At 47.9% G+C, this 12,838-nt stretch overlaps 1 protein-coding gene across 14 annotated transcripts in view; it reads left to right on the top strand.

The window, feature by feature from the left end:
* CREBBP (CREB binding lysine acetyltransferase) overlaps positions 1-9,511 on the top strand; it is a 97,624-nt gene extending 88,113 nt beyond the window's left edge. For all 14 annotated transcript variants that reach the window (XM_074599305.1, XM_074599301.1, XM_074599310.1 and 11 more), the window contains 3 exons: positions 2,693-2,854; positions 3,123-3,404; positions 5,057-9,511. In XM_074599305.1, coding sequence (XP_074455406.1) covers positions 2,693-2,854; positions 3,123-3,404; positions 5,057-7,225 — 2,613 coding nt within the window. In that variant the 3' untranslated portion in view covers positions 7,226-9,511. The remainder of the gene's footprint in view (positions 1-2,692; positions 2,855-3,122; positions 3,405-5,056) is intronic.
* The last annotated feature ends 3,327 nt before the right edge of the window (positions 9,512-12,838 follow it).

The following is a 12,838-nucleotide window of genomic DNA, read 5'->3' as shown; positions in this document are numbered from 1 at the left end:
TTGCTGTTAGTTAAGCAAAGGTACTTGTCGTTTGCAACAGTAGGGGGTTAAAAATTTAAAAGTATTTATTGCAAGCTTTGCGTTGGTGTGAAAAGTTGGTCCTGAAGGTGGTGTTCCTTCACCAGCATTCTCTCTTTCTTTAGTAAAAAGCAAAACAAAACTTTCGCAGGGTCCTGGCCAGAATTTCATTATTCATTTTTATTTCTGTCTTGATTGCGTCTGTATCCAAATGGCCTTAACGCTTTTATACTGTCCCTTTTACTTGGGATTTGCAGCAAGGTGTTTTGAAAATAAATAGAGTAGGAAAATCTGAAGTCTGGCAGATTGAGGTGGAACCAAAAGCTCTTAACTGGGGACAGGCTGCATTCCGATGCCATGACAATTTGCATACAGTATGTATTACGTGTGATTGATGTGGAGTGATAGACCTTCATCCATCAATTTCATTATGTCAGAAAATTCCTTCTATTAAACCTTAGCTGCTCCTTCAGAGCTAATACAGTTTGTTGCTATGGTTTTTTTATGGAACCGTAAAGTTAATAGTTTTCACCTTGTTCCTTCTGAATGTAACTTTTAATATTGAAATATTTCAACAAACATAGCAGTATAAAAGTAAGCGAAAGGCAAGGCTTGGAATGTAAGTTGCAGTCCTCTTTTGCTAACGGTATCGCTTTGAATAAATCACAGCCAGTGAAAACCTCTACGTCCAAGAGGGGGAAAAAAAGGTGTTTTAAAAAGCCCAGAACAACTAACCGTGAAACTCCTGCATGGTGTCTGCCTAAAGTGAGAGGATGCAGCCTTGGCCGTTAACATCCCTGTGTTCCCACTTAATGCCATTGATGTTGCGTGGGTTAGCAGGGGAACAAAATCTGCATCCAGATGGCTGAAGATGTCACCCGAGAATGCAGCAAAAACTGTAATAGTGTGTTCTTTGCCACTTGACTCAGAAAAAGGAGTGAAATGAAAAGCATGAGAACTTCTCCAGTGCCATCCCCTGAACTTGGGTCACTTTATGGAGGAAACTATGCCCAGGAATGGGGATCTCCACGGGCAGAAGCACTTGATGAATCTTTGCACTTTGTCATTGAGATGATAGTGACTGTGTCTACCTTTTCTTAAATTCTTAGTCCTAAAATTTGTATATGTGGAGAGAGAGCTTCTTAAAAGTCGATACGTGCTGCGAGTATCAGTTAAAAAGAATCTAAAGAGGTAGTAAGTATCCAGAAGTTCTTGAAAAAGGTTCTGAAGGGGCAAGGCTCACTGAGTGCCATCGGCACCTCCGGCAAACCTGGCTGAATATGATAAATGTCATCAAAATGAAGTAGTACAAAAACAACCTTGCAGCTTCTTAAAACATCTTGGAACAGCTTTGTACAATTGACCAAATATAAACTTGTTGAAAGTGGAGTAGAAAGAAAACTTAGACCTATTCTTTAAATTTTAAACCTGTTTCTTTAAATTTTAAACTCTAAATTGGTGCGCTGGAACGTATAGGCAAAGGAGGACATGCCCTAATTCCATCAGAGCAGTAGAAAATTTGGGGGAAAAGAAGTCAAGATGGGAGTATACAATAGCTCATTTCTGAATATCTTCAAATCACTTAGAGTTCTGTCTGGTTTCCCATAAAATAGTACAATTTTAATTTCCAAACAGGTTTCGTCAAAAAGTAAATAAAATTAGTTACAGAAAAAAAAAGATCGGACAGGGAATTTCTAGCTAAGCCTGATTAATGGAATAGAACGATGGCAACAATTTATATATATAGAATTGCTTTATTCTGTTGGAATATTTTTCTTTTCTTTGAATAAATATGCTTGCGGATAAACCCTGTGTTCACTTGTACACAGCATTCATGAAACTTTCTGGCATGTCTGTATATATACATATATCGGAGTGTTTCAGTAGCTTATTTTTAATATTATGATAACCAACATTCTAGCAGTTAGGGGATTTTTACTGAGCGGCGAGCTCCCTGCTGAGGGCTTGGGTTTTTCTTTTTCAAGGACACGTGAAGTCTAAAAGTTATTTCTGTTTTCCCAGGTCATCTAAATAGCATCATTTGCTATTTTTTACTCTCTTTAGTTACATCTAGTATTCAGGATACAGTCACGGTGGTCTGTGGTGTTGTAACTTGGACTCAAGTGAAAGTTTGGGGGATTATTTTGGGGGGTTTTTTTGGAGTTGCAGCAGTAAGTGTTCAGGATGGAGAATAATGTATTCTGTTAGTTTCAAATCCTGCATGTTCTTATCTGTGTACTAGCCCTAAATTTGTTCAATAAAAACAAAGAAAAAATTAAACGGGAGCTCAAGCAAGTATACTGCACTTCTGGAACTTTTTTTAAGTCCCTTTTATTTGTAACTCATTTTATCATCAAATATCTATAAGTTCTTGTAAAGCAAGCAGTGGAAGCTGAAGTAGAGTGAGAAGGAAAAAAAATAAGTGTAAGATAGAAATTATTTAATGTATATGCATACTTTAAAAATCTATTTTTAAACAGCATTTGAGTTTGTTTGCCTGCCAGTTTGGCTTTTGATTTTTCCTGGAAGATAGGATATATTTAACACAGGAGGGCTGATTTGCAGGCCTCGGAACAAAGTTCTATTAGTGCCAGCAGCAACGTTTCACTTTCAGCTACAGTGAATGGGAGAGAGCTCTGTAAAGTGTAACATCTTTCCTTTGCGTTTATTGCAGGGAAGCCAGGGCGACAGCAAAAACGCCAAGAAAAAGAACAACAAAAAAACCAACAAGAATAAGAGTAGCATCAGCAGAGCTAACAAGAAGAAACCCAGCATGCCAAATGTGTCCAATGATCTGTCGCAGAAGCTGTATGCCACTATGGAGAAGCATAAAGAGGTACTGTAAAAATATGCTGCAGAAAGGTTTTATTCCTGTAAATCCAGGCATGATGGTAGTCAAAACTGAAAAATCGGGAGGAGTAAAGCTTGTGATTGCGCTAGAATTTTCTTCTGTTGTGTAACAACATATTGCAAGAGATTAGCCTAAACTAAGTTAATTAGATAGCGTTTGTAGTACACCATTACTGTAAGAGAACGTGAGCTTTTTCCTGCAAGATTATCTAACCTCATTGATGTTTAATTTTTTTCCCCCCATTTATCTGCAGGTCTTTTTTGTGATTCATTTACATGCCGGGCCTGTAATTAACACTCTGCCTCCCATTGTGGACCCTGATCCGTTACTTAGCTGTGATTTGATGGATGGGCGAGATGCCTTCCTCACCTTAGCCAGAGATAAGCACTGGGAGTTCTCCTCACTACGCCGATCCAAGTGGTCCACGCTCTGCATGCTGGTAGAACTACACACTCAAGGGCAGGATCGCTTTGTCTATACGTGCAATGAGTGCAAACATCACGTGGAAACAAGGTGGCATTGCACTGTCTGTGAGGTAGGTGTATATCACCAGAGAATTCTGCGCTCTCCTACCCTACAGCCAAGCTATTGTTTTGGGGGGTATTGCCCAGAGTTCCTCCAAATTAAGCCTATCCTGAGAAGAGGGCTGCTAAGCCTTAAGGGAAGGTGACTACCACAGTCGCTACCACTAACGCTCTTCTTCTAGAGTAAGTGCTTTTAGTTTCTCGACATGGAAAACGCCAGTACTCTGGAATGGCTACTGCTGCGTCATTTATTCCACTGTGGCTCCTCTGCTTAGACAAGTTTTTAACTTTAATATTAAAGAACTTTAGGACTGGGTGGTAGGGCGTGACTGTGTCAGACTAGTCTGACTCTGCAGGGCACTAGCTCATCCATGTTCATGGATATCCACAAGAGAAGCTGGCCTACCTTCCTGCAAGGTGTCTTTCATTCCGCTTTATACGTGGTGTTTCTTGTTGTAAGGAGTGCAGCCAGCATGTATCCAGGCCGCTGCAAAGCTGGGCGAGGAGGCTGCCACAGCTCTTCATCGTTGTCTCTTCGGCCCAGCGTTAGAGGTTGCCTGCCCTTCAGATCAACCCAAATAATTGCTTCCTAACCTGGCTCGATGCTTCTAATGACTAGTCCTTTTACAGCATAGATCACTTCCACTGAACTGTGCTAGAGAGCAATTATGCATGGAGTTATACCGGTGGACTTGAGGAGAAGGTAGCCTCTACAGGGCTTGGGATGACCTCTGGCTGTAGCTCAACCCAAAAAAATTTTGAATAAATGCAGCCTAGTTTTTACACTGCAAATTATTGCCAGGTCTGTGGTGGAAGAGTCTTAATTAATCCCTCTGAGGAAAGCAGTGAACGGGGCTTCTTGAGGCAAGGCTGCAGGAAATGGATTGTACACACTAGGGGAATTAAGTGGTGGAAGGAGGTATGGCTTTGGGTGTCTCCTGGGGACGTCTGTGTAAGGCAGTGCCCTTCCTCCAGCAAAAAAAGGACAGGGCAGTGAAAATGTGGGTGTTTGAGCAGCTTTTCAGATCAGTGTCTGTCTTAGCATGAAACTTGCGTTCAATTTGAGGGTCATTTTAGAGGTTAAAAAATATGTATTTCAGGGTAGTAATTATTAGTTAGTATTTACACCAAGAACAGCTAAATGGAGGCCAAACCCTGTTCTTTAAGCACTGGCAGTAGGTTTGTCTTACTAGTTGGAGGCTTTGGCCCTCCTTGTGTAGGTACCCCAGACATCACAGAAAAGTGAACAGTTCCTGTCATGCAAAGGGGAAAAACGAAAAACCCCCAAACCCTGCAAGATATTTTAATGTAATAAAATGAAGACACAATTACAGCCCCTATTCGCATTGTTACCCAGCGTAGTCAAGACTTGTGATTGCGAGCTCACTTTGCTGAGGCAGCCGAGGTGGCTTCTGCCCCAACTGCCCAGCGTTCCCTGCCCCAAAGATCTGCTCCCACTGCCGTGGTGACTGGGCAGCTGTTCCCAGCGTGTGGCTGTTGTCCTGCTTTTATTCTGCTGTGGGTTTGTACCCACTGAAACCCAAAGTGGGCTTCCACACCGGGCTCACGATGCTCACCTAACACTGCGATTACTCTTCCGCCCTTTTGCTGGTACGGCTAATGATCTATAGACAAGTGAACCCTGCATTTTCTTTGCTTTCAGGACTACGACCTCTGCATTAACTGCTACAACACTAAGAGCCATGACCACAAGATGGTTAAGTGGGGCCTGGGTCTGGATGATGAGAGCAACAGCCAAGGAGAGCAGCAGTCAAAGAGCCCCCAGGAGTCGCGACGACTGAGCATCCAGCGCTGCATTCAGTCCCTTGTCCACGCCTGTCAGTGCCGCAACGCAAACTGCTCATTGCCATCCTGCCAGAAGATGAAACGGGTTGTCCAGCACACCAAGGGCTGCAAGCGCAAGACCAACGGTGGCTGTCCGGTGTGCAAACAGCTCATAGCTCTTTGCTGCTACCATGCCAAACACTGCCAAGAGAACAAATGCCCCGTGCCATTCTGTCTCAATATCAAACACAAGCTCCGACAGCAGCAGATCCAGCATCGCCTGCAGCAGGCTCAGCTCATGCGCAGAAGGATGGCTACCATGAACACCCGAAACGTGCCTCAGCAAAGTTTGCCTTCTCCTACCTCAGCAACGCCTGGTACCCCTACACAGCAGCCAAGTACACCGCAAACACCACAGCCTCCTCCCCAGCCCCAGCCTTCCCCCGTAAGTATGTCACCGGCTGGCTTCCCCAGTGTCTCAAGAACTCAGCCCCCTACTACTGTTTCAACAGGAAAACCCGCAAACCCGGTTTCCGCACCTCCACCTCCGGCTCAGCCTCCACCAGCCGCGGTGGAAGCGGCTCGGCAGATTGAGAGAGAAGCTGCCCAGCAGCAGCAGCAGCTCTACAGGGTCAACAACATTAACAATGGTTTGCCTCCTGGTCGCCCAGGACTAGTAAACCCGACGGTGGGTTCAGTGAACCAGATGCAGCAAGTCAGCATGAATGTACCCCGGCCCAACCCTGTCAGCGGTCCAGTGATGTCCAACATGCAGCCTGGACAGTGGCAGTCACCTCCAATGCCGCAGCAGCAACCGATGCAGCCAGGAATGGCCAGACCGGTTATGCCAATGGCCACGCCACAAGCAGTGACTGGGCCGAGGATGCCGGGCGTGCAGCAGCCGCCACGGAGCATCCCCCCGAATGCACTTCAGGACTTACTGAGGACCTTGAAATCGCCGAGTTCTCCGCAGCAGCAACAGCAAGTTCTTAATATTCTTAAATCCAACCCTCAGCTTATGGCAGCTTTTATAAAGCAAAGAACAGCCAAATACGTGGCAAACCAGCCCGGGATGCAGCCACAAGCAGGCATACAGCCCCAGCCGGGGATGCAGCAGCCACAGACCGGCATGCAACAGCCAGGCATGCACGCTCAAGCAGGATTGCAGAACATGAACGCGATGCAAGCGGGAGTGCAGAGACCGAGCGTTCCTCCCCAGCAGCAAGGGATAGGAGCTATGAATCCCCAGGGACAAGCGATAAACATTATGAACCCCGGCCACAACCCCAGCATGGCAAACATGAGCCCGCAGTACAGAGAAATACTGAGGCGGCAACTGCTGCAGCAGCAGCAGCAACAGCAGCAGCAGCAAGGAGGGGCCGGCATGGCAGGAGGGATGGCGGGACACAACCAGTTCCAGCAGCCTCAAGGACCGGGAGGTTACCCTCAAGCCATGCAGCAGCAGCGGATGCAGCAGCATCTATCGATCCAGGGGGGTTCCATGGGACAGATGGCTCAGATGGGACAGCTGAACCAGATGGGCCAGCCCGGCATGGGGGCGGACGGCGCTCCCAACATCCAGCAAGCCCTGCAGCAGCGCATCCTGCAACAGCAGCAGATGAAGCAGCAGATAGGGTCCCCCGGCCAGCCCAACCCCATGAGCCCACAGCAGCACATGCTCTCAGGACAAGCGCAGGCGTCTCATCTCCCTGGCCAGCAGATCGCCACCTCCCTCAGCAACCAGGTGCGGTCCCCAGCACCCGTTCAGTCTCCCCGTCCCCAGTCCCAGCCACCACATTCCAGCCCGTCACCCAGGATACAGCCCCAACCGTCACCTCACCATGTCTCTCCCCAGACTGGTTCCCCCCACCCAGGACTCGCAGTCACTATGGCTAGCTCCATGGATCAGGGACACTTGGGCAACCCAGAACAGAGTGCAATGCTTCCACAACTAAACACCCCCAACAGGAGTGCGTTGTCTAACGAATTGTCTCTGGTCGGTGACACCACCGGGGACACATTAGAAAAATTTGTGGAGGGTTTGTAGCATTATGGGAGCATCACTTTTTTTTTTTCTTTTTTTTTTTTTCTTTCGTGTTCTTGGACATTTTGTACTGAAAATTCAGACATCTGGGTTGTTTTGAATCCTAGATGGAACTGCTGCTTCCTACACATGGAAGAATGAATTGCTGTTTAAAAAAAAAAAAAAAAAAACAATACAAAGAATATATTTTTTTGTTAAAGCCAGGCGGTTAAAATATCTGGTCTCTTTTGTGGGTTTTTTTGGTTTTTATTTTTTTGTTGCTGTTGACTCATACCTTTTTTTTAAATGGGGAAAACAAGTTCATTATATTCATATTTTTTATTTGTATTTTCAAGACTTTAAACATTTGCGTTTAAAAGAAGAAAAAAAAAATAATATTCAGAAACTGTTTCCTGAAATAATGCAACATTATAATGTATCCCGGTAACTTTGACACGTTGCGGGAAGATATTTTTTTTTTTTTCTATAGTGAACTCTGCAGGCATTTGAAGTATTACCCCTGGAAAGATAGGAATTGACTCTTGCACACAAAACCACACATTGGCCAATGCCAAAATCCTTGTCTTGCAGATGTAGAAATTGTTGCTTTGTTTCTCTGATAAAACTGGTTTTAGATGAAAATAGGGATGATCACTCTTAGACCGTGCTGATTTGAATAGAGAAGAAGCATTCTTTTCTTTCTTTCTTCTGTGTGAAACTTGAAATGAGGAAAAGCAATTCTAGTGTAAATCATGCAAGCGCTATAATTACTATAAATAAGAAAATCCAAGAAGATTCACTCACTGTATAGAATGGTAAAAAAAGAAAAAACAAACTCATTTCTTACTTATAATATCATATTGTTAAATAAACTGTGTGCAACAGACAAAAAGGGTGGTCCTTCTTGAATTCATGTACATGGTATTAACACTTAGTGTTTGGGATTTTTGTTATGAAAATGCTGTTTTCAACATTGTATTTGGACTATGCATGTCTTTTTTCCATTGTATATAAAGTATTGCTTAAAATTGATATAAATTACTGAAGTTTTTAACATGTATTCTGTTCTTTAAAAATCCATGTAAGAATGTTTAAGGTTTTTATTTATTTATATATTTTTGGATCATGTTCTTTGTAAGACATGGCTATGGATATTCACTCATTACACGGAGCAGCCCGAGGCGGCGCGAGGAGTGGCACGATCCGTGGAGTTACTGTAGGTAGCACGGCCGTCTGACACCACCCTTCAGCCATTGTTTCCTTTGCGGGGAGGGAGAGGAGAAGGGGGAATGGTTCCCATACATGGAATATTTGCCAGGTGTTCATCCCTAAGGGTTAACTGGAATAAATTATTAATAGCCGTTGCTTTTTTAAAAACTGCATTAATTTAGAGAAGGATCACCAATGAAAGGAAAATAGAGAGTATTGAGTTAATTCTAGGCTAATTTATTTAGTCTACAGTAAAATATGAACCTATTGACTTTAACACTATTTTTCTGCTGTTAACTCTGAGTCTAGATTTGAGGGTTTTCTGTGGAATAAAAAATAACAAATCATGTACATGTTCCCTTTAATATCCTCTCACCATGCCCTCACGCTCCTGGGACACTTGCCCCTCCTCCCCCCCAGTGAATTGCTTTCTTGGAGCTAAAAAGTCCAGGGAAACTTTCCCAGCGTAGGTGTGAGCTTAAAACCACGACTTACCCTAAAATGCCATCACTCAGACCTCCAGGCTTCTCGGTTACGTGCGACTGGCATGGGATTGGCAGCAAAAAGCCAGCAAGGGATCCCGGCTGGCAGCCGCCGCTCCAGTGGGGAGCACCGGGCACACTTGGCTTTTCCCGTTAAGTTAGTGCTTCCTCCAGCCTTAACATTTTTGTAGGAACGGTGTTGGGGGAGGACGGGGGGAGAAGAGCAAACGATTTATCTCAACTTTTATCCCCTGTACTGTGAAAACAGTAGTGCGCTGCAGCGCTTCTTCATTCTTTTTGACTTGTAGAGGGTCTCTGCTTACACTTTTCTTGCAAACTTTTAACTATTGTACCTTTTTCACCGCCATTGGATTCATCTGCCCATGCAACTTGTCTTCAGCAATTCAAGATGTCAAAATTTGGGGCTGGGGTGAGGTCAGTGAACACTAACCCAAAGCTTGTCCAAAAGAAGTTGCTGTATAAAAAAAAAAAAAGATGGAAAGCCCTGATGCTGTGTCTCATGCTGTGTACTTAAAAAGAGGAAAAAATACTATATTTGTGATCAAAAAGAGGAAACTTGAAATGTGCTGGTGTTTCTAATAAAAGCTGGTAAAACTGCTTGGATTGAAGGATGGTTCCACTTGGCTGGTGCCCGCTAGGATCAGCGCAGCCTGACACCCGAGGTTAAGATAACTGCACTCAATCTCGCTAATACCTTTTAAGTAGCGTCTGTTTTAAAACCATCGGCACCGCTTCCGGATTTGGATAAGCCGAGCCCTGTTTGGAGCAGAGAGAGGTGGCGTGGCTCCCGGGCTGCAGCTCGCTTGGCTTCCTGCTCCTGGGGAAGAGTGGAAAAAAAACCTGCCGGGAAGCAAATACCGGAATATTTTTAAGTACAACCTGAAGTATGGCGAGAGCACAGAGCGAGGGGTAGATTTAAATCTGTTAATCCCAGTTTGATGGAGCAATTATTTCAGATAAGAGCAGGTGTTTCACCAGGCAGAGAAGGGAAGTGCAAAGCTGAAGCCAAACCTGAGGAGGGGCTGGGCTTGGTGTACAGCCCCTGCAGTCGGGGGGGCTTCACTCCAGTCTCCTTTGACAGGAAATTCAGCATATCTGAGGACTGGATGGGTGTTTGATTTTTCAGCTCTTTGCCTGTGTTGTGATGGGGGAGGCGATAAGGAACAGCATCCTAGAAACTCGAGAATTTCTAAGGCAAGAATGCACTGGAGATCGGTGCAGGATCTCTTATCACCAGAGGGGATGGCAAAGACCTTCCCCCTTACTGAATTCTGGAGGGGAAGAAGGTGCTTAAATCTGAACAGTGTGGTTCTCTGCTCTTTTCTTCGCCTGTCCACCACGCTCTGCTCTCTGCTGCTGCCTGTCCTGATTTCCACCAACTCTGCTACTGCAGCAGGCTGCTGGTGCCTTTCTTCTTGCTGCAGTCGCACCAGCTGAGATTCACCTCGGTTACTCATCAGTGTCCCACCGGAGATCTGCCCACAGCACGTGTGTAAGCGCTCCCTGTTCTGGTCTTCCACCTGGATGCATGAGAGCAAAGGGCTGAGGAAGAGGAGTCCTCCTGCCAGGGGTGCAGCAGGTGCCAAACAGCTCGGGACAGGAACCCCGTCACTCACTGAAGCCAGAAGTGGTACGTGTCCACAGCGGTAGCAGCGTAACGTTCCTTCGAGTTGGTGGCAGTGTACAGCACTGAGTGAAGGCAGTTAATAGCTCACAAGGTGATCTGGGCGTGCACCAGGCGCTTCTTCCAAAGCGAATTACAGCCCATGCTACTCCCGGTGCAGTGAAGATTGAGCAGCTGCAATTCAGCAGGGGGAGCATGGCAGAACACACAAGTTGCTGTTTGGGGGCCTTCCCTGCGCTTCCTCTCCATGGTCGGGATCTTAAAACGGGGAACGGGGTGATCCCTGCCACCCTCAGCGTGCTGCCAGGATAATGGAAATGAGCCTGGAGTGAGGGGAGGGTCTGTACTGGTCCCCTGTGGTCCCCCAGCCTCCCCGCAGGACCACGCTTCATGGCTAAGTAGTGAGAACAGACACGAGGCAGGAGAGTGACATGGCACAAGGTGAGGCCGGACTCGGGTGCTTTGCAGCAGGTGTGAGAGCTCTGGTACAGTGTTGTGGCAGAGCACTGCGCTGGTGTCAGTGGAGGGAGCAACGAAGGGAGGAGGCGAGTGTTTGAAACGAGCTCTGAAGTCATTTTGATTTTGGCTGCAGCAGAGGGAATCTCGAGGAGGGGCTGGGGTCGGTTCCAGGTGGAAATGCAGCCCGGCGGAAGGGTGCTGGAGTGATGCAAAGCCTCGCACTGGGTTTGTTGCACCTAATCTGTAACATCCAGTATCACACAAACCCCACTGCATGCACATGTTTCTGAGCTGCAAACCTCCAAAACAACACACGGATCGGCACGGTCCCAAGGATAAGTCGCAAGCAGGAGTGAATTGCACGCGTAGCTTTTCCAGCCAGCTCCCCTGAGCCTGGGGATTACAAAGCTGTCTCTGTTCGGCGGTCACGGTTCCCTCCTGAAGGCCCTCATCTCCTCTGTCTGGAAGTGGTTAGCGCTCACTGAAACGAGACCTGCTCGATCTTTTATTTTTAGCTGTGGTGTTTGTTGAGGCCAGGCTCTGCTCTCACGCACGTTCCAAATTCAGCTCTCAGCAGAGCCGTTATTTCCTCTCTCACCCCCGCCCCATCCAAAGCCTTTCTCCAATACCTCGGCCTGTTAGGTCTTGATGATCAATGCTCTCAGCGGCCCCTGGAATTTCAGAGGATGGGGAAAAGGAGAGATTAAGCAATTTGCCCAAAGTCAAGCAGGAGAGTCTGGCCAAGGTGCGGCACAGGGGGGCTGCTCCCAGCCCGGTGCAGCCTTTCCTTAGCCCCCTCCGTGGGGAAGCTGGGAGAGGCGCAGTGCACTGAGCTCTGCTGGGTCCGACAGCCGAGCTCCTGCCACAACCTGCGGTGTGAAACAGGCTACCTGCAGCAAACCCTGGGCCAGCAACTGTGAGGTTCCCTCACGGGTGTCTGTACAGGGAGAGGCGGGTGGTGGTGTAACCTGTGCCAGGCTTCCCATTGCTAACAAGTCCTCAGGGTAGAAGAAACATGGAAGGGATTGTAACCATCAAAATAGGAAAGGTTTGGCGGTGGTGCCCTGGACTTGGCGTCTGCAGTGACAAGCTCCATCACAAGATGCCCGAGCCCTGAAAAGCCACAGCAGAAAGGGCCCTGGCACGGCGTAGGATCTGCTTTGCCGATGCTCAAGTGGGGCAACCCGAGCCCAGCTGAGCAAGGAGGGACTCGGCGCGAGGAGCTGCAAGCTGGCGCTGAGGGAGGTGGTTTTCTTGGAGCAGCTCGGGCAGAGCAGCTCGTCCCGCAGTGTGAAACCTGCGCGGGGACTTCTTGTGCGGCAGCTGATGAGCTGGCACCAAATGGCGGCTGTGGCTGGTGGTGGCCACAGCAGGGGAAACGTGGGAAGGGAGAAGTGACCTCCCAGGTGGGAGAAGGCAGTGGAAGTGGCACAGGGGTGGTGTGCGATGGGCTGCACCCCATGGCATGAGGACGGGGCTTATGGGTGCACCCGGGCACGAGGCTTCGGGCTCTGCTGTCAGGCCTGGAGGCTGGAGCCGGGCCCGGGGGGCTGCGGGGACAGGGAGCCGGGGAGCCAAGGGGAGCGGGGAGACCCCGAGGGGAAGGGGCCTGAAGGGAACGGGGCGTCCTGTGAAGGGACGGGGGCGCCCTGAGGGAAGCGAGGGAACCCCTGAGACGAGCTGGGGGCGTCCTGAGGGGAGCGGGGGTTCTGTGAGGGGCCGGGGGGCTCAGGGGAGCGGGGGCTCTGCTGCCGCCCGCACCAGGCTGAGAAGGGGAAAGCGTGACGTGTGTGCGTCCGCGCGCATGACGTAGCGGCCGCACGCCGGGTAGGCCCGCGCGCC

This window comes from Larus michahellis, chromosome 8 (assembly GCF_964199755.1).
Source record: "Larus michahellis chromosome 8, bLarMic1.1, whole genome shotgun sequence".
In the NCBI taxonomy this organism is placed as follows: domain Eukaryota; kingdom Metazoa; phylum Chordata; class Aves; order Charadriiformes; family Laridae; genus Larus; species Larus michahellis.
The sequence above is the reverse complement of the archived record's forward strand: the minus strand, read 5'-3'. Positions and strand labels throughout refer to the sequence as shown.